Below are 17,408 nucleotides of genomic sequence, written 5' to 3' on the forward strand. Positions count from 1 at the left end.
GTTCTCGATACGTTTTGAACACTAACATATTGGATTTTCAATGGGACAAAAGCTCTACTATATATGTGCATATATTTTTTTTTTATTTTATATATTTTAATAACGCATGCAATTTCCATTTCCATTGCTTTCTCGTACTCGTTCCCGTTCCCGTTCTCGTTCTCGTTCCTGTTCCCAATTTGTTGTAAAAATGCAGGCAGCGAACACATTTGAAATTATTCAATTATTTGTTTATTTTTCGCCTAAAAACACATTTCGCGACGCGAAAAGATTTGAAATTATTGCGATGCAATGCCACTCATTACCGTTTTTCCCGTTCCCGTTCCTGTTTCAAATGATGGTTGGAGCTCTACTAATGTGTCTTGAAAGCTGTGTCGTCATAAACCGACTGGTAACGTGGTTACTAACGTACGCATTTCCTTGACTAAATAATGGCGCTTCATACTTTTGCGTCGGTAAAATCGTAATTACGAATATTATTATTAAGAGATATATTTCCCCGTTTTTTTTTTCACAGTAATCTTCCCGGACATGCATACAAAAAAACTGAAAGTTCCATCATAATCGGTTCAGTGGTTTAAAAGCCTATACGAGACAGACAGACAGACATTCAATTTTATATATAGATTTATCTTTATATATTTTTCTTCCCTTTGAATACTGACCAACGCCGATCGGCGTTTTACCAACAAGTTCATGAGCCTGAAAAACGCTGATAGGCGTTGTATTCTGAGCATGTAAAAAGTCAACTAGAATACAATCCACTAAGCCTTTCCAGGTAGCATTGAAAAAAAAATGCATTGAACATGGGTCGTGTAATCCGTGTCAATGTTTATAAAGACTGGTTTACACGGGCATTTCTGAATTTATAACCATGGCAGAATTTCCCGGTGGAAATCTCTAACTGCTGATTTTTTTAGATTTTGGCTTGGCATTTAAGTTGTGAGCATTACATTTTGTCAACTATGAAGAAGATGGAACTTTAGATTTATTAATAGACTTCTTTTGTTTATTTTATATTGTTGTAAGATATATTAGAGAGTTTAAATATAACTTTACAAAACTCGAAATCCTCGGCGGTAGTTAAATCTAGGGTTTGGATTAGCTACAAATTTTATACCCACTTTCTATTGGATTTCTAAGTAATTCTAGTTGGAAATTTTGGCGAAATGTTCAGCGTGGCGGGCTTTCATAATTATAAGTATAAAACATCGAGACAATAGAATAAAGTTTAAAGGTCAAAATAAAATGATGAAATATTACTTTCGGCTTAGAGATTTCAACCAAATCTCGATCAACTCAGATAGTACATAAAGAATATAAATTATCTGACTTTTTCTTATTTGTCTTTTCTAAAAGGATAAGATTCCACTTTTGGTTTATCGAATTTGTTATTTACATCAGCGGTTTCCAAACTGGGAGGCGCGCCTCCCTGGGGAGGCGCGGACTATTGCCAGGGGAGGCGCCAAAACATTTTAATAAATAAATAATTTTCATACCGTAATATCTACAAATAAATAAAACTTCATAACGAACGATAATTTTATTGTTAAACTAGCCTATTTGTTTGAATTTTTTGGAAAATTGAGCGGTTTAAATAAATCAATGCAGGGATCACAAATAAATCCACTTGTTCAAAAAAACAAAGTAAAAGCTGTCATTAAAAAGTTGAGGTTATGGAAATCAAATTTACAAAAGAATGAGTTGGATATGCGTCAACTTTCCAAAGATTTCTGGGCCACAGCCAATATTAAAGCAAGTAAAAATCTTTTTATTGACCACTTCGATGGTTTAGTGCTGCATTTTTCCAATTATTTCAAAGACCTTGATTTCTCAAAATTTTTGTGGATACAGAATCCATTTTACTACAATGAAGAAGACGGATTCAAGCTGACAACCATCGAGAAAGAAAAATTGATAGAATTATTATGCGATAGCTCACTAAAATAAAAGTTTTAAAATTAAACCATAATGAAATTTTGGATGAATCTTAGTGGAGAGTATGAATCTTTGTATTGCAAAACAATGCATATACTTCTACCGTTTGTAACGTCTTATTTATGCGAAACGGGCTTTTCGGCACTAGCTGCAATGAAAACCAAATATCGAGCCAGGTTAATAGTCGAAAAGGAGTTCCGAGTGGCACTCTCCATATTGCCCCCAAGCTTTGATAAAATTTGTGCCAATAAACAACAACATCCTTCGCATTAAATTTTGATGTGTTAGATGTAGTTTAATTAGTAATGTAATATAAAAATAAATATACGCGTTCGTATAAATTTATGTGATAGCAAAACCTTTTTATTATTCTGTCTATTGTAGTGTTCAGTATTTTTTTTAAATAAAGGTTTATTATTTAAAACGTGTCTATATTATTATATCTATTAAAAAATAAAAGTTAGGGAGGCGCGGAAAAAAAAATTTTTTTTAGGGAGGCGTAGTAGCATAAAGTTTGGAAACCGCTGATTTACATGGTATCGATTAGAGAACTATGTTGTAAGGCTTTCGTGAAGAGCACACACATTTAAATGTTAATAGAAGGAACATCTTCTCTTTATAAATCAAGAATGGATAAGATGTAAGTGCGAAAGCATAATCAGCGATTAAAAAATTGTAGGGAATTTAAGAAGAGGACAAGGTATTCAATATAGTGGAACATGGAAGATTAATCCATTTGCTAAACCAAACTGGAATAAATGCAAAGGATATCGCCCTTTTGAAGAACTTATACGGGAATGAATCTGCTGTCGTCATAAATATAGTTATGGATCTTAAAATGTGATTTGGAATTGATTTTTGTGACATTAAACGATTTCAATAGGATTTAAAATTTGGAAAATCTTATTTTGATGGCTTCATTCGTATTCAAACCTTCCGTGTAGATTTTAATAAAAGCTTGTACATATGTATTTATATATCTGTATATACAGACTGTGTTAAAGATTGGTACTATAATATTTTATTAATAATAAACTTCAAACGAAATAGCGATTTATAAAGCTGTAATATATATATACATATGTATATAAGCTTGTTACTATCCGACAGAATAAGTAGAATGTTAAGGGCTAAAATGAATCAATTATTTAGTATGAATTTCCAAATACAAGTAAATTTTTAATTTTTATATACATACATACGTACATACATACATATTTAAGGCTGGCATATATATGTATATATATATATATATATATTTATTGTATATAGGTATTTTATTGCTCGTGTTTGTTTTATATGTTTTCTATCAACACCGATCTACCGATCTACACAATATGACATCAATCTTGCTCTTAAAACCTCTTTTACAGGTTTGCTTATTTTAGTAATTGCTTCAAATCGACAAGTTGAACCCCGAACGTGACTGTAATAATAAATTCATTATTATAGGCTTTTAAAATGTGCGTTTGATAGCCGGTAACTGTTAAAATACGAAAGTAATTAATTCTTCAATGAATAAATAAACACCCATCGCCAAGTATCTCAGCTGGAATTATTAAATTTAACAGAAACTCGTGATATAAATATATGATGATACATACAAACATCTCTCGAATTCGCTATAGCAAATAAATAAGCATCCACTTTATTCAAATGTACTCATTCAAATGTAGATATCATGTACATATTTACGAGGGGCTTTCCAAAAGTAAAATAAAAAGACAGAAAATTCAATAAGCGCTTTATTTATCAACATATGTATGTATGTGTGTCCTATTTAAGATAAAGCATTTTTTTATAATATATGTACATATATGTATGTTGTTTCCTCCCTTTCAAGCCCTTCTGTTAGAATTTAATTCTAGGCCAAGCGTAAAAAAATGCTTCATATTGCGCAAAAAATTTAGCAACTTCTATTAAGCCTTTGGCTGCTACGGTGTTTTTCAAAATCCTAGCGAGAAATGTCAACATTTATAATTTTTTTTTAAATAAAAAATGTATTATTTACTAACATACTTCATTGGCCGAGCGTCCTATACTTTTGTGTGCATTATATTGGAAACAATACATTTGAAGCTGGTTTTTGATAGCTCTTTCTCTCTTTCTTTCTTCGATGTAAATGCGAGCGATTCTATTAATTTGGGGGTTGAATTGGATCATTTCTCCTTATCGTAGGAATTTTTAGGAAGATGATAAATATTTTATTATCATGGGAAATCTGTGTATGCAAAATTTTGATAAAAATAGACCGATGTAAGTTGGTCTAAAAATGATTTCAAGAACCCTTACTCCGTCAAAATAATTGTCAAATTCAATAAAACCACGTAATATAATATGTAATAGTAATGAAAAAAAATGTAGCAAAATATACGCATACTATTGCTTAAGGTGAGATTATAAATCCATTTGAAAATTTTTTTTTTTTAAGAATATTTAGATTACGGGAAAACAATATTCATACAAATATGTTCATACATTTACATATGTATGATTGATGTATATATATATACATCAATCTATATATATATATATATATATATATATATATATATATATATATATATATATATATATATATATATATATATACCAATGATGCACTGGCTCACAAGTAAGTATTCAAATATGACCATTATGACGTCAAAAATGATCGTTGTTAGCAATTCTCGCCATTTTCAGAAACGACGATATATCGTTGTTTAGCTTTCAAAGGGTTAACCTTTTTTGCTATTCTTTTAGAAGCATTTCAATCTATTATATTTTGATCTATCTCTATTGCTTCCACGGGATTTCATGACCAAACGTCTAGATACAAAAGTCTAACGACACAACATCTATCACAAAACAATTACGCGACAAAATGGTAACGGACAAAAATTTTACACCACGTAATGTCTCACGAAGAATTCGAAAGATCTTTATAATAATTTTGTCCGTAAACTTTATGCTACGTAATCATTTTGTTGCCGAATATTTTTTTCGTAAATGTTGTGTCGTTAAAAATATTGTCGTTTCGTCATGAAAAAAAAGGTAAAGTTAACGATATTGCTGTTCTTTCGTTAAATGCATTCATAAAGAGTGGTTTTCTTTATTTCATTGTCTCTATAAATATTTTGTTCATGTGTTTTGAATACTTATATCATGTTTTTCTAATCAAATTTAACCAAGAATGAAATGATATAGCTCATTTAAAATGTGCTATATCATTTAATTCACTAAGCCGAAACCATTTTGCAGATTCAAATTGACTTAACACCAAATTGATTGATTAGCACTGTTTTGATTATCTGATAAAACGAGAACTACTGATAGATGTTATCAATTTTTAATTAATATAATAGCTACTTTTAGAGGCCTGATCGTTCTTTTTGAGTATATTCGCGTATTTCGTGTACTATATGTATTGAAATTCAACAAGCAAACGTATAGAACACTTTAAACGTAAATAAGTATAAATTTAAATATTAATATCGATATTGAGATTTAATATTAAAAATCGGTTTTATACATACGATCGAATTTTCGCTTAAAGGAATAAGTCTAGAGAAGTCGGTTTGAAATTCATAATCGTTTTAAAATATTTTTGATAAACGTGTTGAAAATCAAAACACTACGTTTTTAACTCGGTAGTTAATCTTACACAAACTTGCCTCATATTTTCAAATTAAATTTGAGTTGTGGATTTTATAATTCACTTTAGCTTACATAAATCAATTTTCCATTAGCAGCGATGTTTATTTCAAGACTAGGTAAATACGCCTGAAGATATATTTGCTTCGAAACATTATGAACTTAAATATAATGTTATAAAGTTTGATAATCATTAATAAATTAAGGCTTCCGACGCAGATTAATAGAAATCATGTTTTGCAATTCAATTTTAGCAACATCTCAACCCAGACACTAAGAATATTTATGTATAAAATATGCATCGTTAGCAAAAAGTACTTTATTTTTTAGGCTAATTCTTTATTTCAAAAAAACAAATTTTAGAATATCAGGAACATATGTATATTGTACGTAGATATATTTAATACATATAAATACACCAGAAAAAAAGCGCACAACCAATCGGCGTGAAGTGGTCCACGTGGATTAAATCATTTGACCAATTAGAGCAACTACGATAAATTCTGACCAATGGGTGCATTTTAAGCATCCATTACAGGTATGTGGCGTGACGACTGATCGTGCCGAGGAGACGCAGGGAAGAGGGGTAGCGGGGATATGGAGAGGGGGGGGGGTGTGGAGCGTCTGAAATGTGTTCCTGATATTGAGAACCTGATTTGGAACGGGTGACGTCAGCATCAGATGCGCTGCGCGGGAGCGTACACACATACATACATCCACGAAGACACACACATTAATTCATCATTTCGAATAATTACCTTACACTATTTTTATATACATATAACTTTATTTTAATTCGTGTATCAATTCCTTTCCGAAGCTACCCGTTGAAATCGGTTCTAGGGCACTTACCCGGAACCCCTTGGACATAAACCCTTCTGTGCAAACCCCCCCCCCCCGTCAAGGATAAAAATATTTTATAGAAATTGACAGTATCTTTAATAAAAAGTCAGTGTCAATGCTAATTTATTTCAGCCAGAAAAATCCAGATTCAGAAATAAAGATATTAATAATATAATATATACATATGTATGTATATCAGATTCTTTATAAATAATCATTAATCAATAATTAAAAAATCAGTAATCAATAATAATAATTTAAAATATACAAAAGTCCAAAATCAATTGTATTTAATCTCTTTTCCTTTTCTCGATTTTACAAATTCCATGATGGATAGTCTAAAAATATTTAAAATGTAATAATAATAATATATAATTGTATTAAAATTTACTTTCAATACCACAGAACGCAAACTGTAACTGTTGACTAAAAGTCTTTTAAATTGATATTTATTCTATATTTACAAAAATAAATTGAAATGAAATATTGTATATAAATTGAAATGAAATATGCTATATAAATTGAAATTAAATATTGTAGATAAATTGAAATTAAATATCGTATATAAATTGAAATTAAATATTGTATAAATTGAAATTCAATATGCTCTACCACACTTAATTTATTCTTATTTATTAATTTACTTTCCATGGCGGGGGCTACTTGCACAGGGGGTTATTGTCCAGGGGGTTTTTGGCCGGGGGTATGTGTCCAAGTAGTACATATCCGGATACCGTTGAAATCAACGGGCACAACACTAGTGATAAAATAATACTTAGGTGCTTGGTTACCTAGAAGCTCACAAGTCGAGGATTTGCTCGTCCGTTATTTGTGCTAAATATTCGAGTGGAATATTGGCGCAAATTAAAATGTGTAGACGATCAAGTCGAAGATAATATTCGATCAATGGCATTACAATTATAAATGTCACGCATACATATTAATATTTATTTTATTTTATTTTATATACGGCCGCAAGGACCATTGAACAATAATAATATACAACATACATAATAATAATACATAGAACAATAAATAATACATATGTAGAACAATAAAAAAAAATAACACAATATTAATATAAGAAAATAAAAGAAAAAATATGATTTTTGAAACTAATTGAATAAATAAATGAATCAATTAAAAAAAAAAATCATTTAGCATTTGTATAAATTAGAAAAATGATTATGTATGTTAATTCTTATCCGCAGACTTATATGATGACGGAATTCGAGTACAATGTAATGATTCACATACAAACATGCATTTCGGATTAGTCATCTTTGAGTATTAAAAACAGACCAACTGTGTGAATCGATTGAATCAACGGTTAGCATCGTATTAAATTCGAATGACGGTTAGTTTATTTAATCTTAATTAATTGCTTATCGACACGTGATATGTCATCATTAGTACGCATTTCGAGTATGTGTTCAAGGTCTGAGAGCACAAACACGAAGCTTACATTTCACCGGAATCGATGTCGAGTAGTATTTTTAGCATTCTTTTCCGTCTCGAAGGAAAATGTAATGCAACCGTTTCGCAAAGTAGACCGATGTTTTTGGAATCAGACTCGCAAATTTATACATTTAATCAGTATCGCTATCGGATTAGGTAGATGGAGGGGGGGGGGTGGTTTGAGAAGTGCCTCTGTATCGAAGGGTAGACAACGGACGGGAGGGTTGGGTGGGAGGGGGGGTGGTAAAAAAGGTGGCACAAAAAACCACGGTATAATGGCTCGTATAATTATGCAAAAAAATGTAAATTACATCAAAGCGTTTTCATTAAGACCGCCGCGAGCAATTTGATCTCGAAGCTGCCGGCCACAAAGGATAACCGAAGAGACATTTTCCTTTTGCGTAAAGACGGTCAAACGAACACAAACTCTAATCAAAAGGTGTTTCGAGCTTATTGTTTGGCGGGGGATTGTCGGAAAGGGGGCTAAAACATAATGGGGGGCTGCACTACCCTTCCAAGCTACCGTAAACGGTTCTATTTAATATAATACTGGGTCGAGCGGATACAATTGCATCGTCAGTTCTTTAATTATAAAATATAGAGTGAAAAAAGGAAAAGTTATAAACTATTAAAATCTGACATGGCCAGATGACGGCGAAAAGTAACAAGAGGCTAAAAAAACGCTCGATAAACGCCAGGAAGAAATACGAGATACTTAATGGCGGATGATACCGTTACTACATAATATTGATGACAAAAATGATCAATATGGCAAAGTATGAAAGCGATTGGATAAGAGCCAAAATTTTTCCTTAATAGTGATCATTTATAAGAATGGTAAATAGTAAAGGGCCTAAAGTGAACCCCTGAGTTACACCAGATCAGGTAAAAATGGAAAATTGGCGTTCCCTCCCCTATTTTTCTCGCGCATCTTGAGTTGTTCGGCGTCTCAAGGTTTGTTGGTTTGTATTAAAAAATGTTGCAAAAATTTCTCCATAGATGTCCCTGTGGATGATTATCGTTAAAAAATTTCGTATTGTATATGTCACAGTGAAAGCATATTTCAAGTGAAAATGTATCAAACACTGAATTTACAACGTTTAACTATTGTATATAAATTTAACCCTAACAACGCAATCTTAAATTAATAGGGCCAACCCTTACTTAACCTAACCTATACTAAACCTTAAATAATACTAACCCTAACAATCTAATCTTAAATGAATAAAACCAACCCTGAAAATGTAACTGGTTATGATTTCATTGAAACGTCAGTGAAAACATATTTTCACTTGAAATATAATTTCACTGTGTCATATGTATGTATGTATGTATATACTAGCTGAATCCGGCATGCGTTGTAATACCAGAATGAGGCATGCAATTCCCGTTCCCGTTCCCGTTTCAAGTGATGGTTCAAGTGAACTAAACTCTCTTCAACGCCGTGTCGTCATAAACCAGCTGGTAACGTGGTTACCAATGAACACATTTCCTTGACTACACAATGGTGCTTCAAACTTTCGCGTGGGTAATTACGAATATTATTATTAAGATTTTTTTTCCCCGTTTTTTTTTTGTCACAGCAAGCTTCCCGGACATGCATACAACAAATCCTGAAAGTTCTATCGTAATCGGTTGAGTAGTTTAAGAGCCTATACGAGACAGACAAACATTCAATTTTATATATATACATACATATACATATTAAAGTTTTGGTTTAATTAATTTGGTGAGTATATGTATATTTATGAATCAAAAGGTTTAATTTCAAGACGCTAATTGCTAACTGTGTACTATAGTAGATATGTATGTATGTGTGCTTCATTATATTCATACGATCGTTTCCATTAGACTGTAGGGCTTTTACATATTTACTGTGTGCATAGTTAAATGCTATCTTAGCACCCACTTAAGTGCAGTTGTATGGTTGTGGTATTTTACCGTGTACTCACATAAAGAGCCACTGCAGCTTTAGATCAAAACTTAATTACACGACGAACGCGACTTTGACGTAAATCTCATTCATAGAATGTTGTTATGGCGAGCTAAAGTTATAGTGCACCTTTTGAAGGAAATATGCGTTTGACATATTAACGGAAGCCTCTGAAGCCTCATAATATCATAAATACCAAAATTTCATATACCTGTATACATATTTTAATTATTTTTTGATATAAATAAAGATATCTATGGAAGTTGATGACAAAAAATTGTGAATTTCCTTAAGAGATTACATTGTATAGGTAAATATCTGTTGCGCGTCTTTTATCTCTTTTAATCTCGAGCCAATCAACATTTTTTATTGTCAGATTCGTGTTCACTGGACATACATAGATCTATAAGAAAAGTCAAATCTCGTCTCTGAACCAAAAAAAAGTCGTCATTTGTCGAACAGTGTTATTATTACTTGTGATTGCACTAAATTGAATATAAAACCGAATCAAAATAAAAGAAAATCTAAATATAAAAAGATGTCGGATGAACTGGCCGAAGATGAATCCTACACTTTAAAATTTATTGAAAAATACATACATGTTAAAATATCATTGATAATATTATGATGCAATTACAAGAAAGATTTCAATGTATTCAACAAGTGCCGAAATAATTTTATTTTTTAACTGGTGAGGGCTTATTAACTTTATTTATTTATAATGGGCGCCAAATTGGTATTTGTCAAGGCTCTGGCACTGATTAAAAGCTTGATTTTAAAAAACTTTTTTACCATAATTATTTTATACTAGTGGTTTTACCCGGCTTAGCTCAGTATTTTTTAAATAAGTACCGCTTAAACATGGCAATCTAATAGTAAACATTTTATTAAATTTATTCGAATAGTTTTATTTTATTTCAATTTATTTGAATATTCATTTGTTAGATTTTTAGTTTTTTTATTAGTCGCCACGGATTTACGAACCAACAATACTTAAATACCTACAAAGTCTCTTTCGAAATTGTATATTAGATATTTGATATTCTTTTTATAGTTCCACAATTTTGTGTTTTGTCACTTAATTTAGTGCAGTCTAATTCTTAGTTAACCTTTTTTTATTGCTCTATTGCCTTGTAGGACAATAGTAATTGACTAGTGAACCATTTTTTGGGGGCAATGAAAACTTGTCAAAAAAAATGTATCTTCTTCTCGTTGACTGAATTTTGAATAAATTTATATTTTGGTACAATTCTATAGCGACGTACGTACTTCCTTTGTTAAATAAGACTTTCAATGCTCCTTTCGTAACAAGCAGTGTCGATATACCTACTTTATAATAATAATAATATATGTATATACATATATATAAATTCTGGCTGCCTTGCTGTCTGGTTTTCCGTCTATTTCCATGACAACCCAGAAGTTCAAAACGACGTGGTTTCTCCGTTGTACCGACTCGAGATCAACGAAACGTGCTAATAAACTGTGTTTGAAATATATATGTACTTACGTAGAGAGCAATTATAAGTTTCATTTAATTAGCGAGTTCTAAAACTGTTTGCCTAACTAATTTAAAAACATTATTTTGTACCCGATGAAATATCATCGCATCGCATATCTGCATAAAAACTGTCAGAATTGCGGTTCAAAATAGTCCTCGTTATTAAAACAGAAATTATTCTCGTGTTGAAAAAACGCGTCATGCCAAAAACATGTGTAGTTTTTCCACCGTGGAAAATGTAGCGTCGCAATTTCGAACGGAGGGGAAAATATCAAACAGTGAGTTAAAACGAATAGGGTTCATTAAATGACCTGCATCAGATTTTGTGAAATACCGCAAATTTACTGAAGCATCTGTTGACCAGAATAATGTAATAAACACGTGCAGTCCAGGGGCCAAAAGATTTTCGTCGGTGGTTTATTTTTTAAATAAACATATCAAGGTATAAAGGTGACTTATAGAATTCCAGCTATTGTTTCGATTTGATGAATAATTGCATAGTCTGTATCGAACAAGCAATTAGGGTTCGGGGATGAGAGATTTGATCCTGTGTGTTATTTCCTGACAAAGCAACGATTATATAACCAGCAGCGTGGTCTAGTGGTGAATGTAGAATTATTTCGTACTTGATGTTACGAGTTCGATTCCCCGCTAAGTCTCGTTGCTGGCCAGACCTTGATTTGTCTAGGTCGATCGTTTCTTATCAGAATTTGCCAATTTTTCTGATTTTCATTGAAACGATTCCTGTAAAATTGGCGTTTCCTTCCCAATTTTCTGTTGCGAACCTTTAGTTATTGTTATATCTTAGGTTTCGCCATATTGCTCACCATATATGTCTCTGTGGCTGTTTATCAAATATAAAATTCGTATTGTTACATGAAAGTTATTCATCGTTATTTATCGTATTAATACGATGTTTGTAATATATATGTATACTGACCATAGATGTCAGATATTTAGATTTACATGTATCTATGTAATAATTATGTGGACCAGGAAGGCGCATTTGGGGTTTACCTGTTAAGCCTTCCTGGTATATTTGTATATATGTTTGTGAAAATATGTATGTAAAAAATAAAAAATAACATATGTAAATAGTGGGATTGTATTCACGTAGTCAAATGACAGTCACTGGTATGTAATTGGAATGTGATATAAATTACTTACATATTATATGTGGTTTAAAATCGCTCTAAAATATATGTACATAGGGTATCAATGAGGTGGGAGTATGGCACATTTGTACAACTGAGGGCACAACAGACCTTTTCAGACTTTTCAAGTGGATACTTTCGAGAAATTCCTTGATAGGTAAGATATCTACGAAACGAAAGGGGTATGAATGTTATCATTGTGCAGCTCAATGAGATTTTTTTTGCATAAATAAAAAAAGAACTTGGATAATCTTCATAGTGCTATCTATGGCCACTTTCCACTCTCAACTCACGCAAAATCTGTTTTTAATGACATTTAAACAATATTTATTAACATCGTTCAATCGTTCACGCTCGAATACAAGGTGAACGTATTTCGCGCATATCGACAGTATTTCAAATGCATTTTTTTCAATTTTCGATTAATTTTTCAAGTTTGTGGTCTGAAAGTTCTAAATTAACGATATTTTTAAAAAGTCTACAAAGATCCTTCAATCGTACACGCTTGAGTATCAAGTTATCGTATTTCGCGCGTATCGACACTAAAAAAACAAGAATTATACTTGAATTTTTTCGTGAAGATCACACATGTTTAAGGGGTCGAAAAAAATAGTGGAAGAAAAATCGAACAAGAGTAAACTGCCACTTCCGGTTGAGGGATGCTTACCAAATTTTATACATAACTTGCTATTACGCTTAAACTTCTAGATTTCAATTTTTCAAACTAGAAATTTCAGTTCAATAAACCAAATAGGTTTCTGAGAAAAACATAAAAAAACATCGATTCTCTAGAGTAAAAGTACTACTTCCGGTTCAGATAAAAATATTTAAAAAACATTTAGTTATAAAAATTATTATTTATATTACATGAAAAAAAATTTAGTCCGATTCAGTTAGCGGTTTGGGAGATAATTGAATTCAAAAACTTAAAAAAAAGAGGACACCTATTAGGGGAGGTACCATTTCCGGTCAACTTAAAAATTTGAAGAAAATTTACATCATGTCGATAAGAATTTCAGTAACCAATACTAAGTATCAGTTCGATAGGACTAACGGTATTCAAAAAATCCCCAAAATACACAGACACACAGACACACATTTTTTCTAAATCATGAAAACGTGATCAGTAATCGATTCTGAGTTCGAATCAGTCAAAATCTCAAGTTAAAATTTTCCCATGATCACAAAACTTCATCTATTGTTACTACGTACATAGATTAAGTAAAAATTATGAATTTGCGATATTTAATTTGTCTTTTGGTATTAAAATGGAAATCCAACTTTGAGTAATAAATTTTAAGAGTATTACATATATTTTCGATCATTTTGAAAGGTATGTACATATGCTTCGTTTATGAGCAATTCCAGTCAGTTGGGTTTCTTCGACAACACTACGACATGCGACGGAATAACGATTTATTGTCTTTTCAATACGTGTGATGCTAATTATGCTCTTCGTTTGGCACATAGTGTACGTGCAAATATATATTTGACTATTAATTATATGTAATTAAATCAGGGACTGATACAGGAATTTTTCGTGGGGGTGGGGGTGGTAATTAAAAAAAAAACAGTATAACAATTTTTTTTAGTAGGAAACTAACTTCCATTTTAAAGAAATGTGGTTCTTACACAAATTGCACATAACCAGGGATGTAGTGCAAGAAAAAGAAGTGCCGTAGTTCTGAATTTACTTACTTCAACACCCCCCCCCCCACACACAAATTATTTTCGTTGAATTTTTGTAACTAATCTAATTATTTCGAAATTAAACGATGACGTCAAGGATTTCTACGAACTAAGGATACATACATACATATATATATATATATATATATATATATATATATATATATATATATATATATATATATATATATATATATATATATATATATATATATATATATTTATATATATATATATATATTTATTTATTTATTTATTTATTTTAAACAGACCATTGTGGCATAACAGGAATTCCTAAAGCGCCACAATGGTCAAAAAATATAACACAAAAAAGAAAAAAAAAACAAAATAACAATTAACATAAACATAAATACATCCATACATACATAAAAAGTAGCATTTATAATAACAGATAAAGTAAAAATATAAAATAAAATATAGCATAAGGAATGCCTTGCACCTACAGCCAGTTTCAATAAATATGTAAGAAACAACTACAAATACAAAACATCCCTGTAAGGCCCAAATGGAAGAGAGTTAATCAAAATTTCACTCATAAATCACAATCAATCATGAAAACAATGATGAGCGCAGACTACCAGATAAATGGGTTAGAGTAATTTCCGACAATTTACGCTCACTAAGGTGGAAAATATCACATTCAGTCTCGGCAGCAACGATTTCATTAAGAAGTCGGATAGCTCTTGGAATAGGAGCCATTCGAAAAAGGACTGTGCGGGCAGGAGGTACAGCCAGCAAATGATGATGTCTACCACGCACATAGTGAATAGGGACATAAAGCCCCAACTGCTCCAGCAACAACGGGCATGACGTATTACCACGTAAGAGCAGGAGAACGAAACGAATTAATGAGAAGTTTCTCCGAAGTTCAAGGGAATTATACCCAAGCATGCCCAAAAGGAAAGGAGTGGGGTAGAGATATGGGTAATACCCATATTCTTTCCTATATAGGAAACGAAGAAATGCTTTTTGCACTTTCTCAATCATCAGAGAGTAATTTGCTTCATGCGGATTCCACACAATCGCATTATACTCTAGCTTACTTCTCACAAGCGAATTGAAAAGCAAGCGAGAAGACAAAGGATTGGAGAATAATCTTGCATATCTCAAAACAAATCCAAGTCGACGAAAGGAAACGTCAGCGACTTTTTTGATATGGTTGTGAAAGGTGAGCTGAGGATCAAAAGTGATACCCAAATCGACAATAGATTCCACACGCTTCAACAAGACGGATCTAATGGAATATCCGTGACAATAGAGTGAATGTGCACGTCCATAGCTCATAATTGCACATTTGTTTAAATTAAGTTCAAGGCCTAAACTAGAACTGAACTCCAAGACAGCGTTATATATATATATATATATATATATATATATATATATATATATATATATATATATATATATATATATATATATATATATATATATATATATATATATATATATATATATAGATATAGATATATGTAGATATTACCTGGAATGCCAAGATGTTCGCCAGGCTGGTCATGATCGGCTCAGTCGCGAAAGCCAGGGTATCCGCGCATTCTTCGACAGTGTGCAAAACCAGCAGGACCTTGCAGTTTCTCAAACGTTCCAGGGTTCGTATGGAGTTCCTCAGCAGCTCGGTGACGGTCTCCTTGCGCTTCGGCTTGTGCAACTTTTCGGCAATCTTCTTCTCGAATATGAACACGGAGCATTCTTGCTGTAAATATAAAAAAATACACGATCCAAATTAATCATTGTCCAACTGATCGTACCACTATATTTATTATAATTATACCTACACATGTGTGTGTACGAGATGGGCCAAATTTCAAAGTATCGCTCGATGAGTCTATAGCTTTCTTATTAATGAACCAATTTTACAATGAGATCTATTTCATTGGATATCTTTACACGTGATCCATTTGTCAATAGCTTCAGTTAAATTTGGAATTTCCGTTCTTTGTGGCGTTCTCCTTGAGCTGATCAATAAGAGCATCCACACATCCGTTCTATCAGATAGCTTAACAGAAAGAATCTTCAAAAGTTGAATATATTATCCATTGTGGTCCTAAACAGGACCTCATCCTATTGACATTATTTCAAACTCACTACGTGATATAAAACAGTTCAATCACATCTCGAACTAGTGACATTTAAAGCATCAATCCATCATTCGTCAGTATCATCCCCTGAGTTTAATTACCTTTATATTCATTACCTTCATATTCATCACGTTCAGTTTTATCACCTCCAGTTACATTATTTACCTTCAGGCTCATCAAAGAACTCACTTTCTCGAAATCTTAGTCATTGAGTTAAATAATGGACATTTTACTTTTAAAATTAGATCCCGCATTTTATACTCATTGTTTTTTTTATTATGAAATTATGAGTAATTAATCTTACAAGTTTAATTATAATATTTCATTATAATATACAATAACAAGAAAATTGGTTCGTTGATACTCTGATGTTTGACCTACTCTGTACATAGTTATAAATTGTCATTCGCTAATATTGGTTATTTCAATATAAACTGCAATCAATTCTACGGAATGTGTTCATATACATATTTAGATTATATTTTATCTATTATAAAGTGTTTTTGTAATAATCATAATGTGACATACAACTAAATCTATTCGTGAGAGTACATAGCAATATATCGCCTTTAAAATCGGAAATTATTTTTCGCACAGCAAAAATATTATATTTATATGTTGAATAGAACAAAAATGTGTCAGTTTTTAATAATGATATTTAGTTGAACTAGTACGCAGTGTTGCGAATGTTTTATTTATAACTACATAATCAATGCTAAAATGGTAAACTTTTTGATATTCGCAATAGTGCATGATACTTACGTTTGATATTTTGTTAGTTTGAAATCACCCTTGCATCTGTGAAATTGGATTTGGCTTATTTCTCATAGTAAATATATTCAGCTATGGCATAGATTGTATGAGAGAAATTTCTCGATTGCATGTCTGACTTTTCAAAAATCTTTTGTCAAATGAAACTTTGGCATCATACTTTTTAAAAAATGATTTATTTTACCTATTTATGTATATTAAAAATGTGCAATGCTCTTTCGAATGTGATGTGACATTTGGTTCACCATTTGATCATATTTTGAGATCCTAAAAAAGCAACTGGATCATATAGTAATCTCAGAGTAGACAACTTGAAATCAATTTTCAAGGAATTCAGCAATCTCCTTTTTCAGATTCTCATTAAGTGTAAGCAA

At 31.6% G+C, this 17,408-nt stretch overlaps 2 protein-coding genes across 2 annotated transcripts in view; one reads left to right on the forward strand and one right to left on the reverse strand.

Moving 5' to 3' along the window:
* Positions 1-17,408, forward strand: part of LOC143922798 (uncharacterized) — a 289,933-nt gene that overhangs the window by 117,746 nt on the left and 154,779 nt on the right. The window lies entirely within an intron of this gene.
* The window catches only part of bma (SCY1-like protein bma), a 193,453-nt gene that overhangs the window by 71,015 nt on the left and 105,030 nt on the right, over positions 1-17,408 (reverse strand). Inside the window, exon 3 of the mRNA XM_077446299.1 lies at positions 15,651-15,878. Within this exon, the coding sequence (XP_077302425.1) occupies positions 15,651-15,878 (228 nt within the window). The remainder of the gene's footprint in view (positions 1-15,650; positions 15,879-17,408) is intronic.

Source organism: Arctopsyche grandis, chromosome 2, assembly GCF_051622035.1.
Source record: "Arctopsyche grandis isolate Sample6627 chromosome 2, ASM5162203v2, whole genome shotgun sequence".
NCBI lineage: Eukaryota > Metazoa > Arthropoda > Insecta > Trichoptera > Hydropsychidae > Arctopsyche > Arctopsyche grandis.